We start from the raw sequence: 18,670 nt of genomic DNA, 5'->3' as shown, positions 1-18,670 counted from the left end.
ACTGACTGAGCCACCCAGATGCCCATGTAAATTGATTTTTTAAAACAAAGGTGTTGGGGCACCTGGGTGGCTCAGTCGGTTGAGTGACTGACTTCGGCTCAGGTCATTATCTCACGGTTTGTGAGTTCGAGCCCCGCGTCAGGCTCTGTGCTGACAGCTAGAAGCCTGGAGCCTGCTTTGGATTCTGTGTCTCCCTCTCTCTCTGCCCCTTCCCCACTCATGCTCTGTCTCTCTCTGTCTCGGAAATAAATAAACATTAAAAAACATTTTTTAAAATAAAAAAAATAAAGCAAAGGTGTTAAAGTGATTTATAGGAAAAAGATAGCCTTTTCAACAAGTAATACTGGAAAAACTGGATATCCATATAGAAAAAATATATCTCAACCCTTAGTTTATGCCATACATAAGTCAACCTGAAATGGACTTTATGTAAATGTAAAAACTAAAACTATGAAAGGCCTAGAAGAAACAAAGGAGAAAAACCTGTGATGTAGGGGTAGGCAAAGATTTCTACCTAGGACCAAAAATACCCCTGAACTTTCAAAGAAAAAAAAATGCTAAACTGAACTTTATAAAATTTAAAACCTATTTTTCAAAAGACACCATTAAGACAACGAAAAGGCAAAGCACAGACTGGAAGAAAATATTCCCAGTATATATCTGATAAAGGACTGGTATCCATAATACACAGAGAGATCTTACAATTCCTTAAGATAAAAAGCACAATTAAAAATGGAATAGATAATATCTGAAGACATAATTCACAAAGCTTTATCAGTGGTCAATACATGTATGAAAACATGCTTAATATCCTAGGTCAACAGGGAAATGTAAACTAAAGCTACGAGATAGTTCTGTACACCCATCAAGGCGGCTGAAATTAAAAAGACTGACAATACCAAGTGCTGATGAGTCTGTGGAGCAATTTTTACCCACCACATTGCTGAAGCAAAATGGTACAACCACTTGAGAAAACTCTGAAACAGGAAACTGGTTAAACACACTTTTACTATACACACACACACATGCCCTACACTGGATGAAATGACTTGATGTTCTTATAAGTATGTGCCTATAATTGAATCTCAGTTCTACCACTCACTATATTTATGGTCCTGGGCAAACTGTTCTTTAGTTTCCACACATATACAACAGGAATAATAATAGTACCTACACCTTAAAAAAAAAAAAAAAAAAAAGTACCTTCACCTAAAACATAACCTTGTAGGAATTAATTAATGCATGTAAATTACCTAGTAACAATGCCTAGCCCATGTAAGTGTTCAATTAACAGTAATTTCTGTGATGACTTATACTCCTATTTAACATGCCTGACACACAGTAAGCAGGTAATATAATTCCTCTAATGTTGTTATTTATGTTTTTCAAAATTATTTTTGGCTAATCTCACTCCTTTCCATTTCCACGTTAGTTTTAAAATCAGCTTGATAACTTCTACAAAACAATGCTAGGACTGTGAAAGAAAATGTGTTGAATACACAAACTACATATGGGGAGAACACACATAAGTTACCTTATTGAGGCACCTGGGTGGCTCAGTTGGTTGAGCGTCCAACTCTTGGTTTCGGCTCAGATCATGATTTCACAGTTCATGAGTTCGAACGCTGCACTGGGCTCTGCACTGACAGCATGAAGCCTGCTTGGGATCTTCTCTCTCCTTCTCTCTGCCCCTCCCCTGCTTGTACATGCTGTCTCTCAAATAATAAATAAAATTTTTAAAAATAGTTATTTATTTTTGAGAGACAGAGCATGAGTGGGGGAGGGACAGAGAAACATGGAGACACAGAATCCGAAGCAGGCTCCAGGCTCTGAGCTGTCAGCACAGAGTCGTCCGTGGGGCTCAGATCCACAAACTGTGAGATCATGACCTGAGCCGAAGTCGGATGCCCACTGACTGAACCACCCAGGTGCCCAGGCTAAAACTCTTCTAAACCCTTCTCGGAGGTGACTCTCTAGTTAACAGAATGAAAACAAATTTCTGTAATATATAATATTAATAATACTAAGATTTCACAGCTTAACCAGGACAGTTCTGAAAGCTCTGGATAAAAGCTCCTGAAGCTGACAAAGAAGTCCCCCTTTGCCCATTCCTGAGTGGTTCAACTATATAAAGTCATTAACCACTAGTTAACTAGAAAATCACACTAATCAGAGCATCTCACCTGCGCTGGCAAAAGATGGGGTCTCTAAAACCGAAATAACATGTGTTTGAGCAGTGATGAGGAAAACTCTATTACCCATAAAAATGCCTGCTGCTCTTCAAAGAGCATTTGGTCCTGTCTACTCTGGGCTCTATGTCTATAGTGACTGTCAATGCCACCTGTACATATGAATCATCTCGGAGAACATTTGTGGAAAAATATGCCTAGGCCCCAGCCACAAATGTCTGGGGGTAGGGCCCAGGCTTCACAACTAACCTTACCCCGCTCAGTTAGATCTCCAATTTTGTCCAGTCAGCAGTTGTACCAGTTCATTTCTCTATTTAACCAGCAACCTTTACAAATTGAAATACTCAGTTGTAGAGTTGAGAAGGGCAGAAAAGGTAATGAAATCCAGAGCAATACAGAAGTGCCAGCTTCCCAAAAGGCCGAAGACCAGGGTACTGTGCCTGCCTACACCACCCAGAGGTCTGAGCCATCTCATGAGCACGACCATATCCACCCAGACATTTACAAAAACTTCTACAGAGACTCCTTCTCAAATCAAAAGGTGGCCTCAGAGCGATCCCTCGTTCCATCTTTCCCTTTATATGAGAATTCAAACTGCTGAGTTATCTAAGAATCCAGACCTTTTGGATTATTATTCACTGCTGCATACAAAGGAATATGGGAGGCGTTAAGAGGTGGTATTCAGAATTCACCTTGAAGGGCTTTCCTAGAAAAGATGCCTTAAAAAAAAAAAAAAAAATCTTAAAAGACTGTGAGCTTAGACGTTAACTCTCTAACACTGTAACAGAGCACAGTACCCAGCTACCAAGGTGAAGAATTGGTCAGATTTATTTCCTAGGAACAAAGACCAAAAGGCTGCCTTTAGAGCTCTAAACCTAGTCAACGATTTTGGATTTAACACCAGAAAGGGCTGGAGGACTAACATCTAAAAAGCTGGAAACAAAGACACATACACTTCCAGGTGTGGATTTTTATTTTCACAGAGACAACAATGCCTTCCCCACATACAAGTATTTACAGAACCCAACTGATTCACCAATCTAGAACCTGGGTTTTTTCCAGTTCTCAACATAGTTGGGAACATGGAAACATTAGTACCCACACAACTCCCAGAGGTGGGATTTATCCACCAAATAGTGCAGATTACCTACAAGTGCACTTACCTGCACAACTCAGTCTAAAAACCTCAGTGATACAAACCTCATGGCCAAGGTTTCGTTCATCTATTTGGTTTCATACCATGCAAACCTGAACAAGTGTGCTGCTACACTAACCTGAAAATCGGCTCTCATTTTACAATTAAAAAGGTTCTCAACGCTTTAGCAACTATACAGAATAGGAAGGTTTATTTCAAAAAAGAGTACATTTTTTTAAACCAGGATACACAGATGCACTTAATGTAACAGTACCTTCTGCAAAAATAGGTTACATAATACTCAGAAATGCAAGGAACAATCTTATTCTCTAAAAATTAGACAGCAGACGTTTTAAGCTTCGACAGCCTTCAAAATGGAGGCTGAAAATGCTTGGTGACAAGAAGGAACTCTAGAGCCTGACACCACGGAGCTAATGCTGCAAATTAAACTACTACCACACAGCTGCAAACTACTCTTTATATTCACACAGAGTTAAACAAAATGGTTTTGATTCCATCCTTTCAAATGTGTCTCGGTGCTGCAAGAAAAAAAGTTGAATGATACACAAAACTATTAAAAGTTACAACGGAACTATTTAAACATCTTCTCCAAAATTGAGAAAAGCAATCATGTTAAATTTTAAAAAAAGAGAAAAAAAGAAAAGTCTGACAAAACTCTCAAGCAAGTCAGAGGTCCTCTTCGTAAGTAGTCAAGTAAAGTTTACAGGAGATTTCAATAAATTATCTTGAAACCATGGCAGAGAGCTAATTTTCAGAATCGTCGCGGAGGTCCACCCTTAAATGGCTTAAATCCGGAGCCACTTCCTCTTGGCATGGAATTGCCACTGATTTGTACAATTCTATTAATTGGGGATGCATTACTGAAAAAGGTTTAAAAGAAAAAACTGTCAAGAACAAAAGAATAAATTATAGCTAATACCTATAAAGTGCTTATCATTTACCAGGCACTGTTCTTTGTACTTTACCCATATTAAATAACATTCTTTTCAACAGTTCTGTGAGGTAAGTACCATTTACAAACTCCTCTTTATTGATGAGGAAACTGAGATCTGGAGGCTAAGTGACTTGCTCAAGGTCACAGCTAATAAATGGGGGAATGAGGACTTAAACTTGGGCACTCTTGGGGCGCCTGGCTGGCTCAGTTGGTTAAGCGTCCGACTTCAGCTCAGGTCATGATCTCACAGTCTGTGAGTTCGAGCCCTGCATAAGGCTCTGTGCTGACAGCTCAGAGCCTGGAGCTTGCTTCAGATTCTGTGTCTCCCTCTCTCTCTGCCCCTTCCCCGCTCATGCTCTCTGTCTCAAAAATAAATAAAAACATTTAAAATAAATAAATAAATAAACAAACAAACAAACAAACTTGGGCACTCTTGCTTCAAAGTCCCTTCCTCAGAGTAAGCCATTTACTGGTGTGCACATGAATGGAACAGAGCAGCAGCCCTCAGAGTGTGGTCCCCAGATCAGCAGCATCAGCATCAATGAGGAACTTTACCCACTGAGCTACAGGACATTGTCACAGCAATATTTTTGGATTCTGGAGGAAGGTTGATTTTTTATATGTTTAATGCAACATAGTAGGTACTAATGAGAGACGCAGGAAAAAACGCACACCAAAAAAACCTACAACCAATTTGGGAGATAAAAACCGATGGTAAAACGCTTTAAGTAGAATAAGACCAAAGCTCGTGGCTTTGGAACCAAGTAAATGGTGTATGAAAACATTTCTAACAGTTAAATTTGTAAATAGTGTGCGTAACGGAGAAGGAAAAAGACTAATTTGAGAAACTCAGATAGAAGCTGAAATGAGGAAGAAAGCATAGCTACTACAACTCTTCTTTAAAAACAGAACCACATTTACATATTTATGCTAGGAATGAAGAAATGTAAAGATGAGGCCCAGTCTAGGTGAATGAGATGAACAGTGGCACCAACAAATTAAAAGAAGCTAGAGACAACAAATGGGATGTGAAGATCTGAAACAGGAGAGGAATGAGTTTGCCTGTGACCCTGAATTTAGAGAGAGAGCAAAGTATTTACATAAAGATCATAATACAGAGCTAAATATAGAGTGGTGTTTAAAGTTCAACCATCTGAAGGAGCCGGCAAAGGAAATAAAAAAGGTGAGGAAAAAAATATGATGCATTAGAAAACATGTGGGTCACACAAAAAAGGAAAAGCAGCAATGAGAAACAGTGCTTAACTGCCAAGGAGCTCGAGAACTCAGAAAATAAAGAGATATAGATTAATCAAGAAAAAAGGCATTGGTAACCTTTAGACCCAAAGACAGAAATGAGTGATGAGGCTGTGCAGGCCCAAATATAATAAACACTCACTCAAGTCTGATGGTAGAAGTGACCAAGAGAATAGCAGTAACTGAGATCACCAAGTCAAGCCCCCTCTTCTAAGACAGGGGAATGGGAAAGAAAGATGGGCAAGGAAGACCGGGAGAGGCCAAAGACTTGCCAGCTGAGGGGCCACGATGGATGTTAGTGCACAGGGAAAATGAGGCTCATCTCTTAGAATATACACAGGCTTTGGGTTAGTTAACTATCCAAAAGTTTTGCTAGACCTATTTGAAAAGGAAGGAAGCAGAATACATTTTGTTTCCTCTTCCTTTCCAGAACTTTTAGGAGTGACAGGCACTGAACAAGATCACGACTCCAACATGAAGTTTATGTTCATTATCTACTGGTTTCTAAGACACACACGTACCTGTATCTCGATCCATACGGCAGAATGCCAACGTAAACTAACAAATTACCATTAGCTGCCCTACATAAAATCTCTGGGAGATTTTGAGTTAATATGGAGAAATGTTTGGGCAGGGCAGGGCTAGGGCTGTTTGTTACCAGCTGCAATTTAATCTCTCAGAAATTATTTTGCCCTTTAAGGAAAGGACAAAGGTTTGGATATATGCTGCCAGAAAAGTCTTAACCGAATAACTACTTACCTCGCATGTTGGGTTATCATGCCCGCTCCTGTCCGGCCATCACCCATTCGCCTTGCATCGTGATAGCCAGGCCCTTGAGAAGGTGGACCATGCCACTCTTTCCTTGGTCCACTTGTGTCCCGTCCATGGCGTTCAACCACATGTCGCTCCTCAGGATAGTGCTAAAGAATCACATATTAAAAGAAAGGTCATGATACCCTCAGCCTCATGCCAACTCACTATGTTGGTGTGCTCTTAATGTCGGAAGCAAATCAATACGATGTCTGAGAAGAAAACAGGTGAATAATACAAGAGGATATGCAAAGGGTTTCCAACTACTTCGTATTGAGAAGCTGCTCGGGCTTCAGAGTAGGGTAAGGGGGCAATGATTCAGCACTGTCATTTCTATTTCCATACCTTCTAGCATGCATGTCCTTCATGACTTCGAGTATTTCTAGATAGGCACATCATGCATTGATTTATAGGTATGTAAGAAGGCACAGTGAAAGGTCAAAACCTGAAGACAAATCAAGGTGGGGTATATGCTCAACACTCAAACAGCACAGAGACACACGAATCGCCGTCTTATTTCACACAGTACTCATCAATGCTATGACTCTTACAAGGTCTTACATACATGACGAGAAAAGCAGAGTAGTGAACATAAAGAAACAAAAGCCACAGAACTAAGGATCCAAGAAAAGCAGAGTCAAAAGTGACAATACTTAGTCTACAGAAAATAAGGCTGAAGGTACTCTACATAGGTGTAATACTGGCAGAACAACATACATTATGAAAAACAGAATTGTCAAGGCAGGGACAGGATCTCCTCCTCAGAACATCTTTTCTGAATGGATATCTGAATACAGGGGCTACTCTGTGAGACTGCCTTCCTTAAGTGTTACTCTAAATAGGGCAGAATGTCTGGATTATACACCCCGTCTTGAAAGTTCTGTTCAGGGCAAAGAAATCAATGAACTGATCCACTGAACATTTCAACTTACTTAAAACATGAAAGCTTATAATGCACTCCCAAATCCATTTCATAAGTGTTCTGGATGAAATGGAAAGTGTATAGTGGTATAGCTAGAATGTCAAGGGATTAAAAAAATTTACAGTAAAGTATACCGCTACAAAATCGAATATGTATTCAAATACAAAACAGAGCTTCATACTATAATGTAGGTTGAAGAATGGACACACACACACATTTCAGAATTCTTTTTTGTGTATAATTTAGGAAGATTTTCTATTTGTGCTACTGTCAACTCATATGCCAGTATTTCATCAATAGAATGCTTTCAGATTCGTTGAAAGGTCATTTGAGTTGTTAAGAGATGAAGATACTTCGCTTTGGCCAGGTTCATTAACTTACAAAATAATCAAGTCAATAAAGTATCACAAGAATAAAAAGCAATTTAAAAATATGAAATATTTCACTCACCTACCTTTAGAATTAAAAGAAAAAGACACAAAAATTATATCTCAATTCTACACTATAAACTACTGAATGAACAAGGAGAGGACTGGACAAAAAAAAGGAAAAGGGAAAGGGAAACACAAGAAGAGGCCAAAGATTTTTGCATCTAGTATGAAAGCCTCAATTTCTTAAAGAGAAAACATTCATCACTAGGAAGGCTCATCTACAACATTTAATAATGCTCAAATTTCAGTAGGAATTTTAATAAAAATGGCATCAGATTTTCAGGGCTAGTATCCTACTTCTTTGTAGTGATGTTCAATTAGTGACAGTAAAATATGAAAAATTTTAAGATCTTTTATAGAAACTAGTCTCCCAATCATTCTAATCTAACTAATCCAGGCTTCATCAAAATGATAAGTCCTTGGGGCACCTGGGTGGCTCAGTAGGTTGAGCGTCCAACTCTTGATTTCAGCTCAGGACATGATCTCACGATTCTGAGAGTTTGAGCCCCACATTGGGATCTGTGATGACAGTATGGAGCCTGCTTGGGATTGTCTCCTCTCTCTGACCCTCCCACGTGCGCTCTCTCTCTCTCTCTCGTTTATTAAACGTTTGATAAACGTTTAAAAAAAAAAACTTAAAAAATAAGTCCTCTGAATTTATTACAGAAGAGTGGACAATAAACTCTCAAGCACTTACCTGTGTTCCACTTCCTCGGTCTGTGATTACGCCTCTGTCTCCCTCTCTGTTTCCATAGCTGGAAGCATTGCTGCGATTCCCAGGGGGAGCCCCTCTCACACTGTGTCCTGATACTTCCCTCCCCGATCGTTCCGGCCTTTCAACTCTGTTAAATAAAACCCAAAGATATCTACAATCAAAATTCTTTTACACCTTTAAAAAAAATTTTTTTTTAATTTTTTTAGGTTTTATTTATTTAAGTAATCTCTACACCATGTGGGGCTCGAAACCCCGACCCTGAGATGAAGAGTCGCATGCTCTTCCAACTGAGTCAGTCAGATGCCCTAACATCTTTTTTCCCTAAACCCAAATGCGTTATGTACCACCAGCTAGACACTGAAAACTACACAAATACCTTGCTTCCCGTTTGTCAGTGGACATGCCGCCATCACTTTTCCAGGTGGTTGGTCTGGATGGATTGGGCCCTGCTTCTCGAGGATGTCTAGGGTGAGTGATATCAGGCCTGTCATGGATGATTACCGTTCTCCTCTCATCTCGTTCTCCCCGGACTTCTCTCCTGTCCGTTTCTCTAAGTTCATTTCTTGGTGGTGGCGGCTCATTTCTTCTGGAATCACTGAAATTTTTGGGATACCTTTCAAAACCTGGATCTTCTCTTCGTGCAGTAGGACGTGTTTTCTTCCCTTCACTTTGACCAACAAAGCGTTCTCGCCTGTTGATTATCCAAAACAAAGAACACAGGTCCTGAGACGTACTTATTTGGCCCTATTTTTCTTAATTTTATTTGCATAACTTACAAAAATTACACTTCTTTAAAAATTAACTTAAGGCAAAAACACCAAAAAAGCCACAACTATTATTATAATCAATAACTTCTATTCTTTTAAAATGAGCTAAATGTTTGGCATGAAAATTGTTTTTTAGCATCTGGGGGAAATTACATCAAACACTCTAGTGACTACCAACCTGAAGGATGTCATACTGTTCTTAACAGTTGAGGTACATCCAATGCTAACAGTATTCCCACCTAGTTTTAAACAAAGTTAAAAATATAAAGCCAATCTACTTGACCTTGTTATAGTGGCCTAGTAAAGATTTTTTTTTTTTTTTTAATTTATTTATTCAAGCAATCTCCATACTCTGTGCGGGGCTTGAACTCACGACCCCAAGATCAAGAGTCACATGCTCTACCATAGACTGAGCCAGCCAGGTACCCCAAACTAATTTTGAACACTGAATCCTAGCTACATAAATTAATTATGTGAATTTATTAAATTAATGAAAACAGAAACCAAACACACAATTTGTTCTGAACACTCAGGCCTGACCCGTTGTACTTAAGTTTTAATAGAGAACCAAACATATCATTAGCAAGGCTCATGTACCAAATACAGTAACTTTCAAAAAGGCATCTACCTTTCAAAAGATGATGACTGTACTGTTGAACTCTCAGGAAACCTGCTCCTCTCTCGGTGATCAAAGTCATTAAATCTGTTCTGCTGGCGAGAATAGTCAGATCCATGGCTGAATCGTGCATCTGTATCTAGAGACAACTTTTTATTCTCGCTCCAGTAAGGATCATCTCGCCTTGAAGAGAAATATTTGCTCATTTATATAAATTAGCTTTATAATAAACCAACAACACTTATTTGGAGTCATACATACCACATGCTAGGAACTGTGGACACAGAAGGCTAATAAACTCAAGACACAAAACACTGTTACAAGAACAAGCTAGCAAAGAATTAATTATCAGACTGCATGAAGTCCTATAGTGTTAGAGGAAGTTCACAGGCGAGAAAATAGTTGAAAAATGGTCTGTTTTAAAATTCGTAAATGGAAAAAACAGATACCATTTTATAATAAAATTCTAACAACGTTTTCAGTTATGTTTAACTTTGGAAGTTACACAGGTAAGTCCCAAGCACAGTTCATTCATTCCATGTATTTTTCAACACAACCAACTAAATCTCATAGAATTTATGAGATAAAAAATTAAATAACTATATATATTTTGAAAACTATTAACCAGCATGAACACAGACAACCCAAGTTTGTAACTTCCAAGTTTATCTGCATTAACCTGTAAGAATTTTCAAATGGGTCTGAGTTTGAGAAGCATCACGGAAGCCCAGTATAATCATGTATTTCCAGTCATAATGGAAAAACATGTGCCATTAGGAAGGGAAAGGGAAAGACAGCAGACTCTTCCTACTTGACAATGCATTGGACCCACTCCAGTCCTGCAATCATTCCCAACCCTACTGATCATGACCTTTTATTCCAGTGACAGTTGCCTGTAGTTTCTAATTCCCTGGTCAGTCTTAGTTTAAAAGGCATAAGGTAACAAATGTAACTGTTAAAGAAGAAAGCAGGCAACTACCTATGATCTACATCACGTGGGCGTTTCAAAGAATTCCTTTTTTCTTGTTCATAACGAAGCTGCTGCTGTTGCCTTCTCAGTTCCTCTCGTTCTCGAGCAATACGTTCAGCTTCCTTACGACGTTCCTTCAGACAACACAGAAGGAAGAACCAACCAATGCAAAATGAAAACACAAGGTAAGTACATGTGCAACCTTGTTTTCATCCTGTCATTAAGAAACCACCATAGGCAAGCACCAGGCAAAACACATACCTGGGACAAATACATAAACAAAACTGACTTCAGAAATCAGTAATCTAGACTATGGCTATTGTTCTGCAACATTTAAAAATAACAGAGATCGGGTGGTGAAAGCTGGCAAGTAATTGGGAAGGTCAGATTCAGTTTCATCATTTGATTGAAACAAAAGCACCTAAAGGGAATTAGAAATAAAGTTCTAAATATGTATGGAAACTAAGTGCTTTGATGCAATTCTGCAAAGAGAGGCATTATTTCCTTCCAGCCTTGGGAAATCATTCCCACTCTAATATGTAAGGAAATAAGTTATGATGTGCTGAGACTGGGATAGTGACAGAGCCTGGATTACAACTACTCTGGACTCATAGTCCTATGCTCAGACTATTAGGCTGCCATGATATTGCAGAGCTCGAGTTACTACCAATTGGCCAGAACAAAGTCACTGCTAAATGTATTTTTAACTAGCACCTAACTGATGGTTATCTTTCAGGGGCACTCAATAAATGCTCATCAGCTGAACTCATTCTATAGAAGCTTTACAACAAGTAAAGCAAATTTTAGGGCAAAAATCACAGGGTTTGAAAAAGGTCAGTTATTTAAGATGAAAAGATTTTCTGACTGCACCTGTTCAATACGAATGCGTTCCCTTTCCAAGCGTTCGCGTTCCATTCTCTCTCTCTCTAGTTTTTGCCTTTCAATTTCTAGGCGCTCTCTCTCTCTCTGTAAGCGTTCCCGTTCTTCCCGTTCACGAATTATTCTAATGCGTTCTCGCTCTCGACGCTCTCTTTCTGCAATCTCTCTTCGTCTAACAAAAATCAGTATTTAGAAATACTTAAATTATGCTAGCACTGTGTGAAAGAGAATAGCTTTTGAGTTTGAATTTTTCCTTGTGGTTGGCAAGTTTAAACTTCAACTCAATCTAAGTAGGTTTAATGTAATTGGAAAGAGAACTCAAAATAAAACTTTAAACAGATTCCAATGCTGTCACTTATTTATTAAGATTGTCAACTGAGCAGCTGAATTTTATAGAGTAGTTGCCTCTTAGAGGATTCCTGTTTAAATAAAAATCCCACTATAATAATAGCCCATTAGTTAATCAACATTTTAATAAGGACATATTCTACAAATATGTTTACAAAACTACAACTTCTGTTTTTGACAGGAAATTTTCCAGTAGCTAGTATGTGTTCTATCTCCTTAAACAAAGTAGACCTTATTTTGGTGACTTGGGATCATATCCATCAACATGAATTATAGCAGATGCTATATATAATAAAAGGGTTGCCCTTAAGGGCTTTTTTTGCTGTTCACTAGCCCGTGCTTCTTTGAGTCAGGAGGCAGTTCAAATGTTTGCTGAACTTAATGAAGATAATGTATCGGGACTTTTCACATTTCTGTCATCCCCTCACTCTAAGGCCCTCAGTGTGCTCTATCAGCATGTCTTCCTCTAGCCACCCAGTGGTTCTCAGTGGGTCAGTACTGCTCCCATGGAAATCTGAGGGGCATTTTAAATTATCCCAGTGACCATCGGGGCCATTAGTAGCAGCACTGAGTGAATGGGGACCAAGGATTCTAGATAGCTTACAACTGCATGGAATGGTCAGATAGTTCAGCACAGCAAAAAAATCCGTCCAATATTCATTATACTTTCAAATGCCATAATGGACTTCATGTCATTAAAACAAAACAAAACCACCTTTAAAAAAACTGGAGCCTAGAACTTCACTCATTTTGAATACATGCTAGGTTGGTTGGTTTGCATGGTTGCATGGTTGGCATGGTTTTATATATACTAAAATTTCCAGGAATGCAACTCCACATCAATTAGAAGGAAAATTATACTTTCTTAAGACCTTCACCAAGAGTCGTTCACCATTTCAGAAATCATGTTGTAATGCCAACACCACTCCTGGCATTTGACTTACCAAAACGACACACCAATATCAGTCTGCATTTGTAGCTGTCACATTCTCATTGAATCTAAAGAGGGTTGTAAACATCTGACTACTTCATTAGGTCTTCTAGAGAGTCGTGCCTAAACATTCATATCTGGAATATATGCTTCATTATAATTTACTTTTATTTCTCCTTTGTATTAGAATTAAGGCATTATATTGGTTGTTTGGAAATTATTTGCATAGGCATATAACACATTTGTAGGCCTATTATGCATCAATTACATTTCAGCAGAGTAAAGAGGACGCTGCAACTTTTTTTTAACATAACAGGGGTGCTGGTCTGATAGGCATGAGAATCCCTGCTCTAGCAGCTCCCACGCTCTCCTCCTGATCTGTCATCTAAATAGGAAGCTCAGCATATTAGGACTTCATCAAAAAAAAAGCAAATGGATTCTGAGCAATGCGAGGATTATTTCTCTCTAATAAAGTGTGTGGCAATCACAGTACTATTTAAGTCATCACAAGTGTCTGGTAATTCCTGACGCTCCTGTGAATGAATAGATGAAATCCCATGATAAAAGACCTCTCAATGAGACAGGTTAATATTTGGAAATTTATATTATAAAACACTATCACAAGAATATTTTAAGTGGCATCAAAAAATTGACATATGAAAGCAAATTGGCATTCATGGCAAACTGTTGAGATACTGCCACTAAAAATAGAAAATGTTTTGTTTTGTTCTCTGTTTTAAAGAGAATGCTTGCTTTGAGACAAAGCTTGAACACATTAAGGTTCATAAGGCAAAATTCCTTCACTTCCTTTCAATTTCCAGAAATTGGTTTATAACCAGTGTTAAAGATGTACCTACAGGTAAAGACAGGTATAAAATAGACACTTGAGAACCTATAGATTACGTTGAGGCTATCTTATGTCACCATCATTTTTTCCTTTAAAATGTTTTTCATGGCGGCAGCTTTGGAGTAGAGGAAAGAGCATTGGACTTGGAGTCAGAAGACTTGGGTCTGAGTCCCGACTCTGCCACTCATTAGCCATGTGGCATTTGGAAGAGTCTTTTAGCCTCTCTGGGCCTCCATTTTTTCAATCAGATAATGGGCACACCTAACCGTACAGAACAGCTGAGACAGAGAGAACAGATGGAAAGGTACTTGGTAAATTACAAAATGCTATGCAAACTTAAGAAATCATTAGGTTTTACTGCATTTCTTAAAAGCGGCAAACAGCTTTCTTGGGAATACAATTTCTAGGAATCTGGTTTGTAACTAGTGTTAAAGATGTACCTATAGGTAACGACAGGTATAAAAGAGACACTTTCCCTACCTTCGAAGTTCCATTGCTCGTCGCAATCTTTCAAAGCGAACTAAATGCTCTCTTAGTCTTTGTTCCTTCATCTTTTCAAAAGGCAAGATGTCTTTCCTTCTATAGTCTTTGTCCCTTTTTTTATCTAGGCTAGCTCTCTCCTTTTCCTTGCTTCTTCCATGAATCTGTAAGAAAAAAAAGTGTAACAGGACTAGAAGTTAAAATAATGTGGAGTTTTGGTTTTCAAGTTCAGCTGGTTATTTAAAAAGCTTTAAAAGGGGGCGCCTGGGTGGCTCAGTCGGTTAAGCGGCTGACTTCGGCTCAGGTCATGATCTCACGGTCCGTGAGTTCAAGCCCCGCGTCAGGCTCTGTGCTGACAGCTCAGAGCCTGGAGCCTGTTTCAGATTCTGTGTCTCCCTCTCTCTGACCCTCCCCTGTTCATGCTCTGTCTCTCCCTGTCTCAAAAATAAATAAAACGTTAAAAAAAAAAAAAAGGTTTAAAAAAAAAAAAAGCTTTAAAAGAGTAATGACATTCTATTTTTCTTGATTTTCAAGTTATAGAGATACCGAACTATCTTCTTTTGAAAACAGCAGAATAGTACACGGCAGCCCTCTCAGAGACTTACTTTCTCATATCTTCCTCTTCTTGATGGCCTACAATGATCTCCTTTAGTTTGGTCTAGTATTACCATATGTCCTGGACTCTTTGAACCTAAGAGGAAAAAAAAATCATAAACAAATGTCTAAACACTATCTCATTAAAAAAGACAGTAACTATCATGTAAAAATGCTGAAATCTTAGATAGCCAGATATTCACAACATAGGGCATGAAATAAATAAACCTACTTATTCTATGAGAACTTAACTGCAAATAGTCTTTAAAAAGAGCTCAACCCACAAACATAATTACTTTCAGTGATACCAAAAGATCCCAACTCTTATGGAAACCAATTTGACAATCAATTTCATATTAAAAAAGAAAAAAACAAAAACAACAAAAGATCCCAACTCAGTCACACAGCTATCAATGACCATAAAGGGGCTTAGATGGAAGAACACACTTGTTTCCCAAGAAGACTTGGGAAGTCTACAAAAGAAGACTTCCCCTTCTACCACAGTGACACCTAACAACGAAGTTTAAATATTTATCTGGACTGGGATCTCAGGTTTTCCCTTCCACTGTAAAAATGAAATGGTAGAAAGCATTAGAAAGGGATTGAGAAGAAAGATACATAGCATACTTATTCGCTTCTTTTCTTCACTTTTTTTAATCGACTCTGAAGTTTGGCCACTTGATGCATTATCATTCTTCTCATCTTTACCTTCTATTTTCTTAGTATCCTTGCCTTCTTTTTTTTCACATTTCTCAGATGACCTTTTCTCTTCTTTTTTCACAGAGGCTTGTGTCCTGATCATACCACCCAGGAAAAACACATAATGAGAACTTTTGCAGCAATTTTCCAAAAAAGTCTAGTGCTTATCAAAAAAATAAATCCTTACTTGCTACTTCTATCACTCATGTTTTTTTTGTCTCCAGAACTTCTTGAACTACTCTTTTCATCATTTTCTTTCTTCAATTCTTTCTTAGAAGGATCACCTTTAACCTGAAAGGTTTAAACAGGAAAAAAAAAAATCAGTACATTTTAAGGTTATGTTTCAGATCACAAAAAAGTATGTTTTGGGGAGCAAATGTGGAAAAAACAGAAGTAAAAACATAAAAATAATACTTAAAAACTATTCCAAATTCTACTCTCTATGGGTGTAAACTCTTTAAATTGAGCACTGCTAGCCCTCGAAGTAACCTCCGTTTTATATACATTTAGGCAAGCTTACTTTTTCAACAGAAATCAGCTGTCCATGCAGCTCAGTGCGATGAAGATGTGCAATACATCTGGATACCTCTGTGCTTGAAGACATAGTTACAATGCCATAGCACTTTGCCCCAGGACTTCGAGCATTTGTAACTACCTTTGCACTCAGAACCTAGAATATAAAATAACACTTGACAAAGTTTTACAACTTTACCACAACATACATTTCTGAATAGATCAAACTTCAGAACTAATACTAATCAAATAAAAGGATATATTCAGGATACATGAATTTGTGATGATGGATACATTTTGGATATATATAATTATTTTGGTTCATATTCTTGTGATCATTATCTACTTTGCTTATAATACAAGTACTCAGTAAATATCCAGGGGAAAAATCTAAAGCATCAAAAACTGGGCTCCTGGATGGGTCAGTCGGTTAAATGTCCAACTCTTGATTTTGGCTCAGGTCATGATCCCACGGTTCGTGGGACTGAGCTCCGTGATGGGCTGTGCGCTGATACCACAGAGCCTGATTGGGACTCTCTCTCTCCCTCTCTCTTTCTCTGGTCCTTCCCCACACCCTGTCTGTCTGTCTCTCTCAAAATAAACATTTAAAAAATAGCGTCAAGGGGCACTTGGGTGGCTCAGTCGGTTAAGCATCCGACTTCGGCTCAGATCATGATGTTGCAGTTCCTGAGTTCCAGCCCCTCCCATCGGGCTCTGTGCCGCCAGCTCAGAGCCTGGAGCCTGCTTCGGGTCTCCTTCTCTCTCTACCCCTCCCCCTCCTGTGCTCTGTCCCTCTCTGAAAATTAATAAACATTAAAAACAATAATAAAAAAGTGTCAAAAAGCAATTGTAATCTACTTGTTTTGTGTTAAATTTTTCAACTCTATAGCCAAAATACAGCAGTCACATCAATGCAATAATGACACAATTAATGAAAGCAAAGAAATTAATATTCTCAATTGCATTTGGGCCAAACTTCCCCTATCATAAGCCCACCCTGAATCTCTTAGAGGAATAAGAGGTAATTTTCTAGAAAGTTTCTAAATGAGTGTTAACAATTTTCTCCAATGAGTTACTATAAGAAATTTCAAAAAATGAATAAAGAACCATCCACATATAAAAAAGCAGTCTTAAAAACACACCCTACAAAAACATACTCTAAAAAGATACACTTTGAGCTTTAAAAATATACACCAATATAAAAGTGACAAAGAATTTCAATTCTATCAAAGTCAAGAGAGACAGGGATGGATGAGTAGGAAGAAAAGTGGCAGTACAATCTAGTGCTGAACAAAAAGAGAGACAGACATAATGCCAAAAAGAGATAAACAGGGAATTTAGGAGGCTGGGTGGTGTGGATGGCTAGAAACTATCAGCTTTTATCTCAAGTCTGGGAAAGGCAGACTTGCCCCAACAACAACTTGGTTTTAAAGCCCAATGTCTTGTTATAAAAGTACACGGTGTCCTTATATAGTTTTAGTCCTAAGAAATGCCAGCATTAAAAAACTTTTTATATCTCTAACAATAAATTACTGAAAACAAAATAAAAAATAAACCAAGGCTGATCACAGGACTACAGTTCTCAGTGTTGTATATCTGACACCTATAAGAATCCTTAACACTCAGGCAACTCTATATTAGAAGAAGAAGAAGAAAAAAAAGATTTCTGAAATCAACAGAATAGATTTTTATAACATTCATGAATGGTTATTCACCAATATTGGTCATTAATTTAACAAATATTTCAAAGCCTACCGCATGCACTTAAAGTATAGCAGATGAAGTCCCTGCTATCAAAGAGACTACATTGGAGGGGTGCCTCCAGTCAGTTAAGAGTCCAACTCTTGATTTTGGCTCAAGTTATGATCTCACAGTTCCTGGGACACAGGGATCGAGCCCTGTGTCACGCTCTGTGGAGACAGCACGGAGCCTGCTTGGGATTCTCCCTCTCTTTCTCTCTCTGCCCCTCCCCCACTTCTGTGTGCATGCTCTCTCTCTCTCAAAATAAACATTTAAGAAAAAAAGAGCTTACACTGGAGTAGATTACATATGACATATAATGAAAACAAAAATACAAGGCAGAAAGGAGTGAGCGCCCTAAGGGATACAAATCGACTACAATGCAATTCAACAACTATTAATTGAGTATTTAATGCATTTAATTATTGGCTATTCTTCTGTTAGATCTTCCCTTTATATGCCAGTATATATTTTTCTGATGAACCAACCACAGTCGAGCCTCCCCTTTTGCTCTCTTGGCAACGCTTCCATCATAGCACATATCACAACTTCTGATGAAGGATATTTTCACCAGTTTTACATTTTTTTCCACTACTGTACTGGAATCTGTATGGTGACAGGTGTATCAGTTCCCACCCCCACCAAATTCTATATCCCGTTGTCTAATATTTTCCAAATGACTAGATTAGCCTTAGATACTCTAGTTCCTAGAAAAATCATGATGAATGTGATGAATAACTCAGTCCTTGGCTGAAATGGGCTTAAAATATGAGCTTTTAGGGGCGCCTGGGTGGCTCCATCAGTTGAGCGTCCGACCTCAGCTCAGGTCATGATCTCACAGTCTGTGAATTTGAGCCCCGAATTGGGCTCTGTGC

General features: G+C 38.4%; 1 protein-coding gene across 6 annotated transcripts in view; it reads right to left on the bottom strand.

Annotated features, from left to right (window-relative positions):
• SLTM (SAFB like transcription modulator) overlaps nucleotides 1-18,670 on the bottom strand; it is a 127,744-nt gene that overhangs the window by 79,659 nt on the left and 29,415 nt on the right. For 4 of the 6 annotated variants that reach the window (XM_042941877.1, XM_042941879.1, XM_042941878.1 and 1 more), the window contains exons 10-21: nucleotides 16,063-16,212; nucleotides 15,730-15,833; nucleotides 15,471-15,637; nucleotides 14,855-14,940; nucleotides 14,250-14,413; nucleotides 11,635-11,815; nucleotides 10,774-10,898; nucleotides 9,807-9,977; nucleotides 8,788-9,102; nucleotides 8,394-8,538; nucleotides 6,293-6,453; nucleotides 3,145-4,205 (exon numbers count right to left, since the gene is read on the bottom strand). In XM_042941877.1, the coding sequence (XP_042797811.1) occupies nucleotides 4,097-4,205; nucleotides 6,293-6,453; nucleotides 8,394-8,538; nucleotides 8,788-9,102; nucleotides 9,807-9,977; nucleotides 10,774-10,898; nucleotides 11,635-11,815; nucleotides 14,250-14,413; nucleotides 14,855-14,940; nucleotides 15,471-15,637; nucleotides 15,730-15,833; nucleotides 16,063-16,212 (1,878 nt within the window). In that variant the 3' untranslated portion in view covers nucleotides 3,145-4,096. Of the gene's footprint in view, nucleotides 1-3,144; nucleotides 4,206-6,292; nucleotides 6,454-8,393; nucleotides 8,539-8,787; nucleotides 9,103-9,806; nucleotides 9,978-10,773; nucleotides 10,899-11,634; nucleotides 11,816-14,249; nucleotides 14,414-14,854; nucleotides 14,941-15,470; nucleotides 15,638-15,729; nucleotides 15,834-16,062; nucleotides 16,213-18,670 lie in introns of those variants that run through there. The other 2 variants (XM_042941882.1, XM_042941880.1) reach the window with 1 other exon arrangement.

This window comes from Panthera leo, chromosome B3 (genome assembly GCF_018350215.1).
Source record: "Panthera leo isolate Ple1 chromosome B3, P.leo_Ple1_pat1.1, whole genome shotgun sequence".
Taxonomy (NCBI): domain Eukaryota; kingdom Metazoa; phylum Chordata; class Mammalia; order Carnivora; family Felidae; genus Panthera; species Panthera leo.
This window is presented reverse-complemented; position numbering and strand designations above follow the sequence as displayed.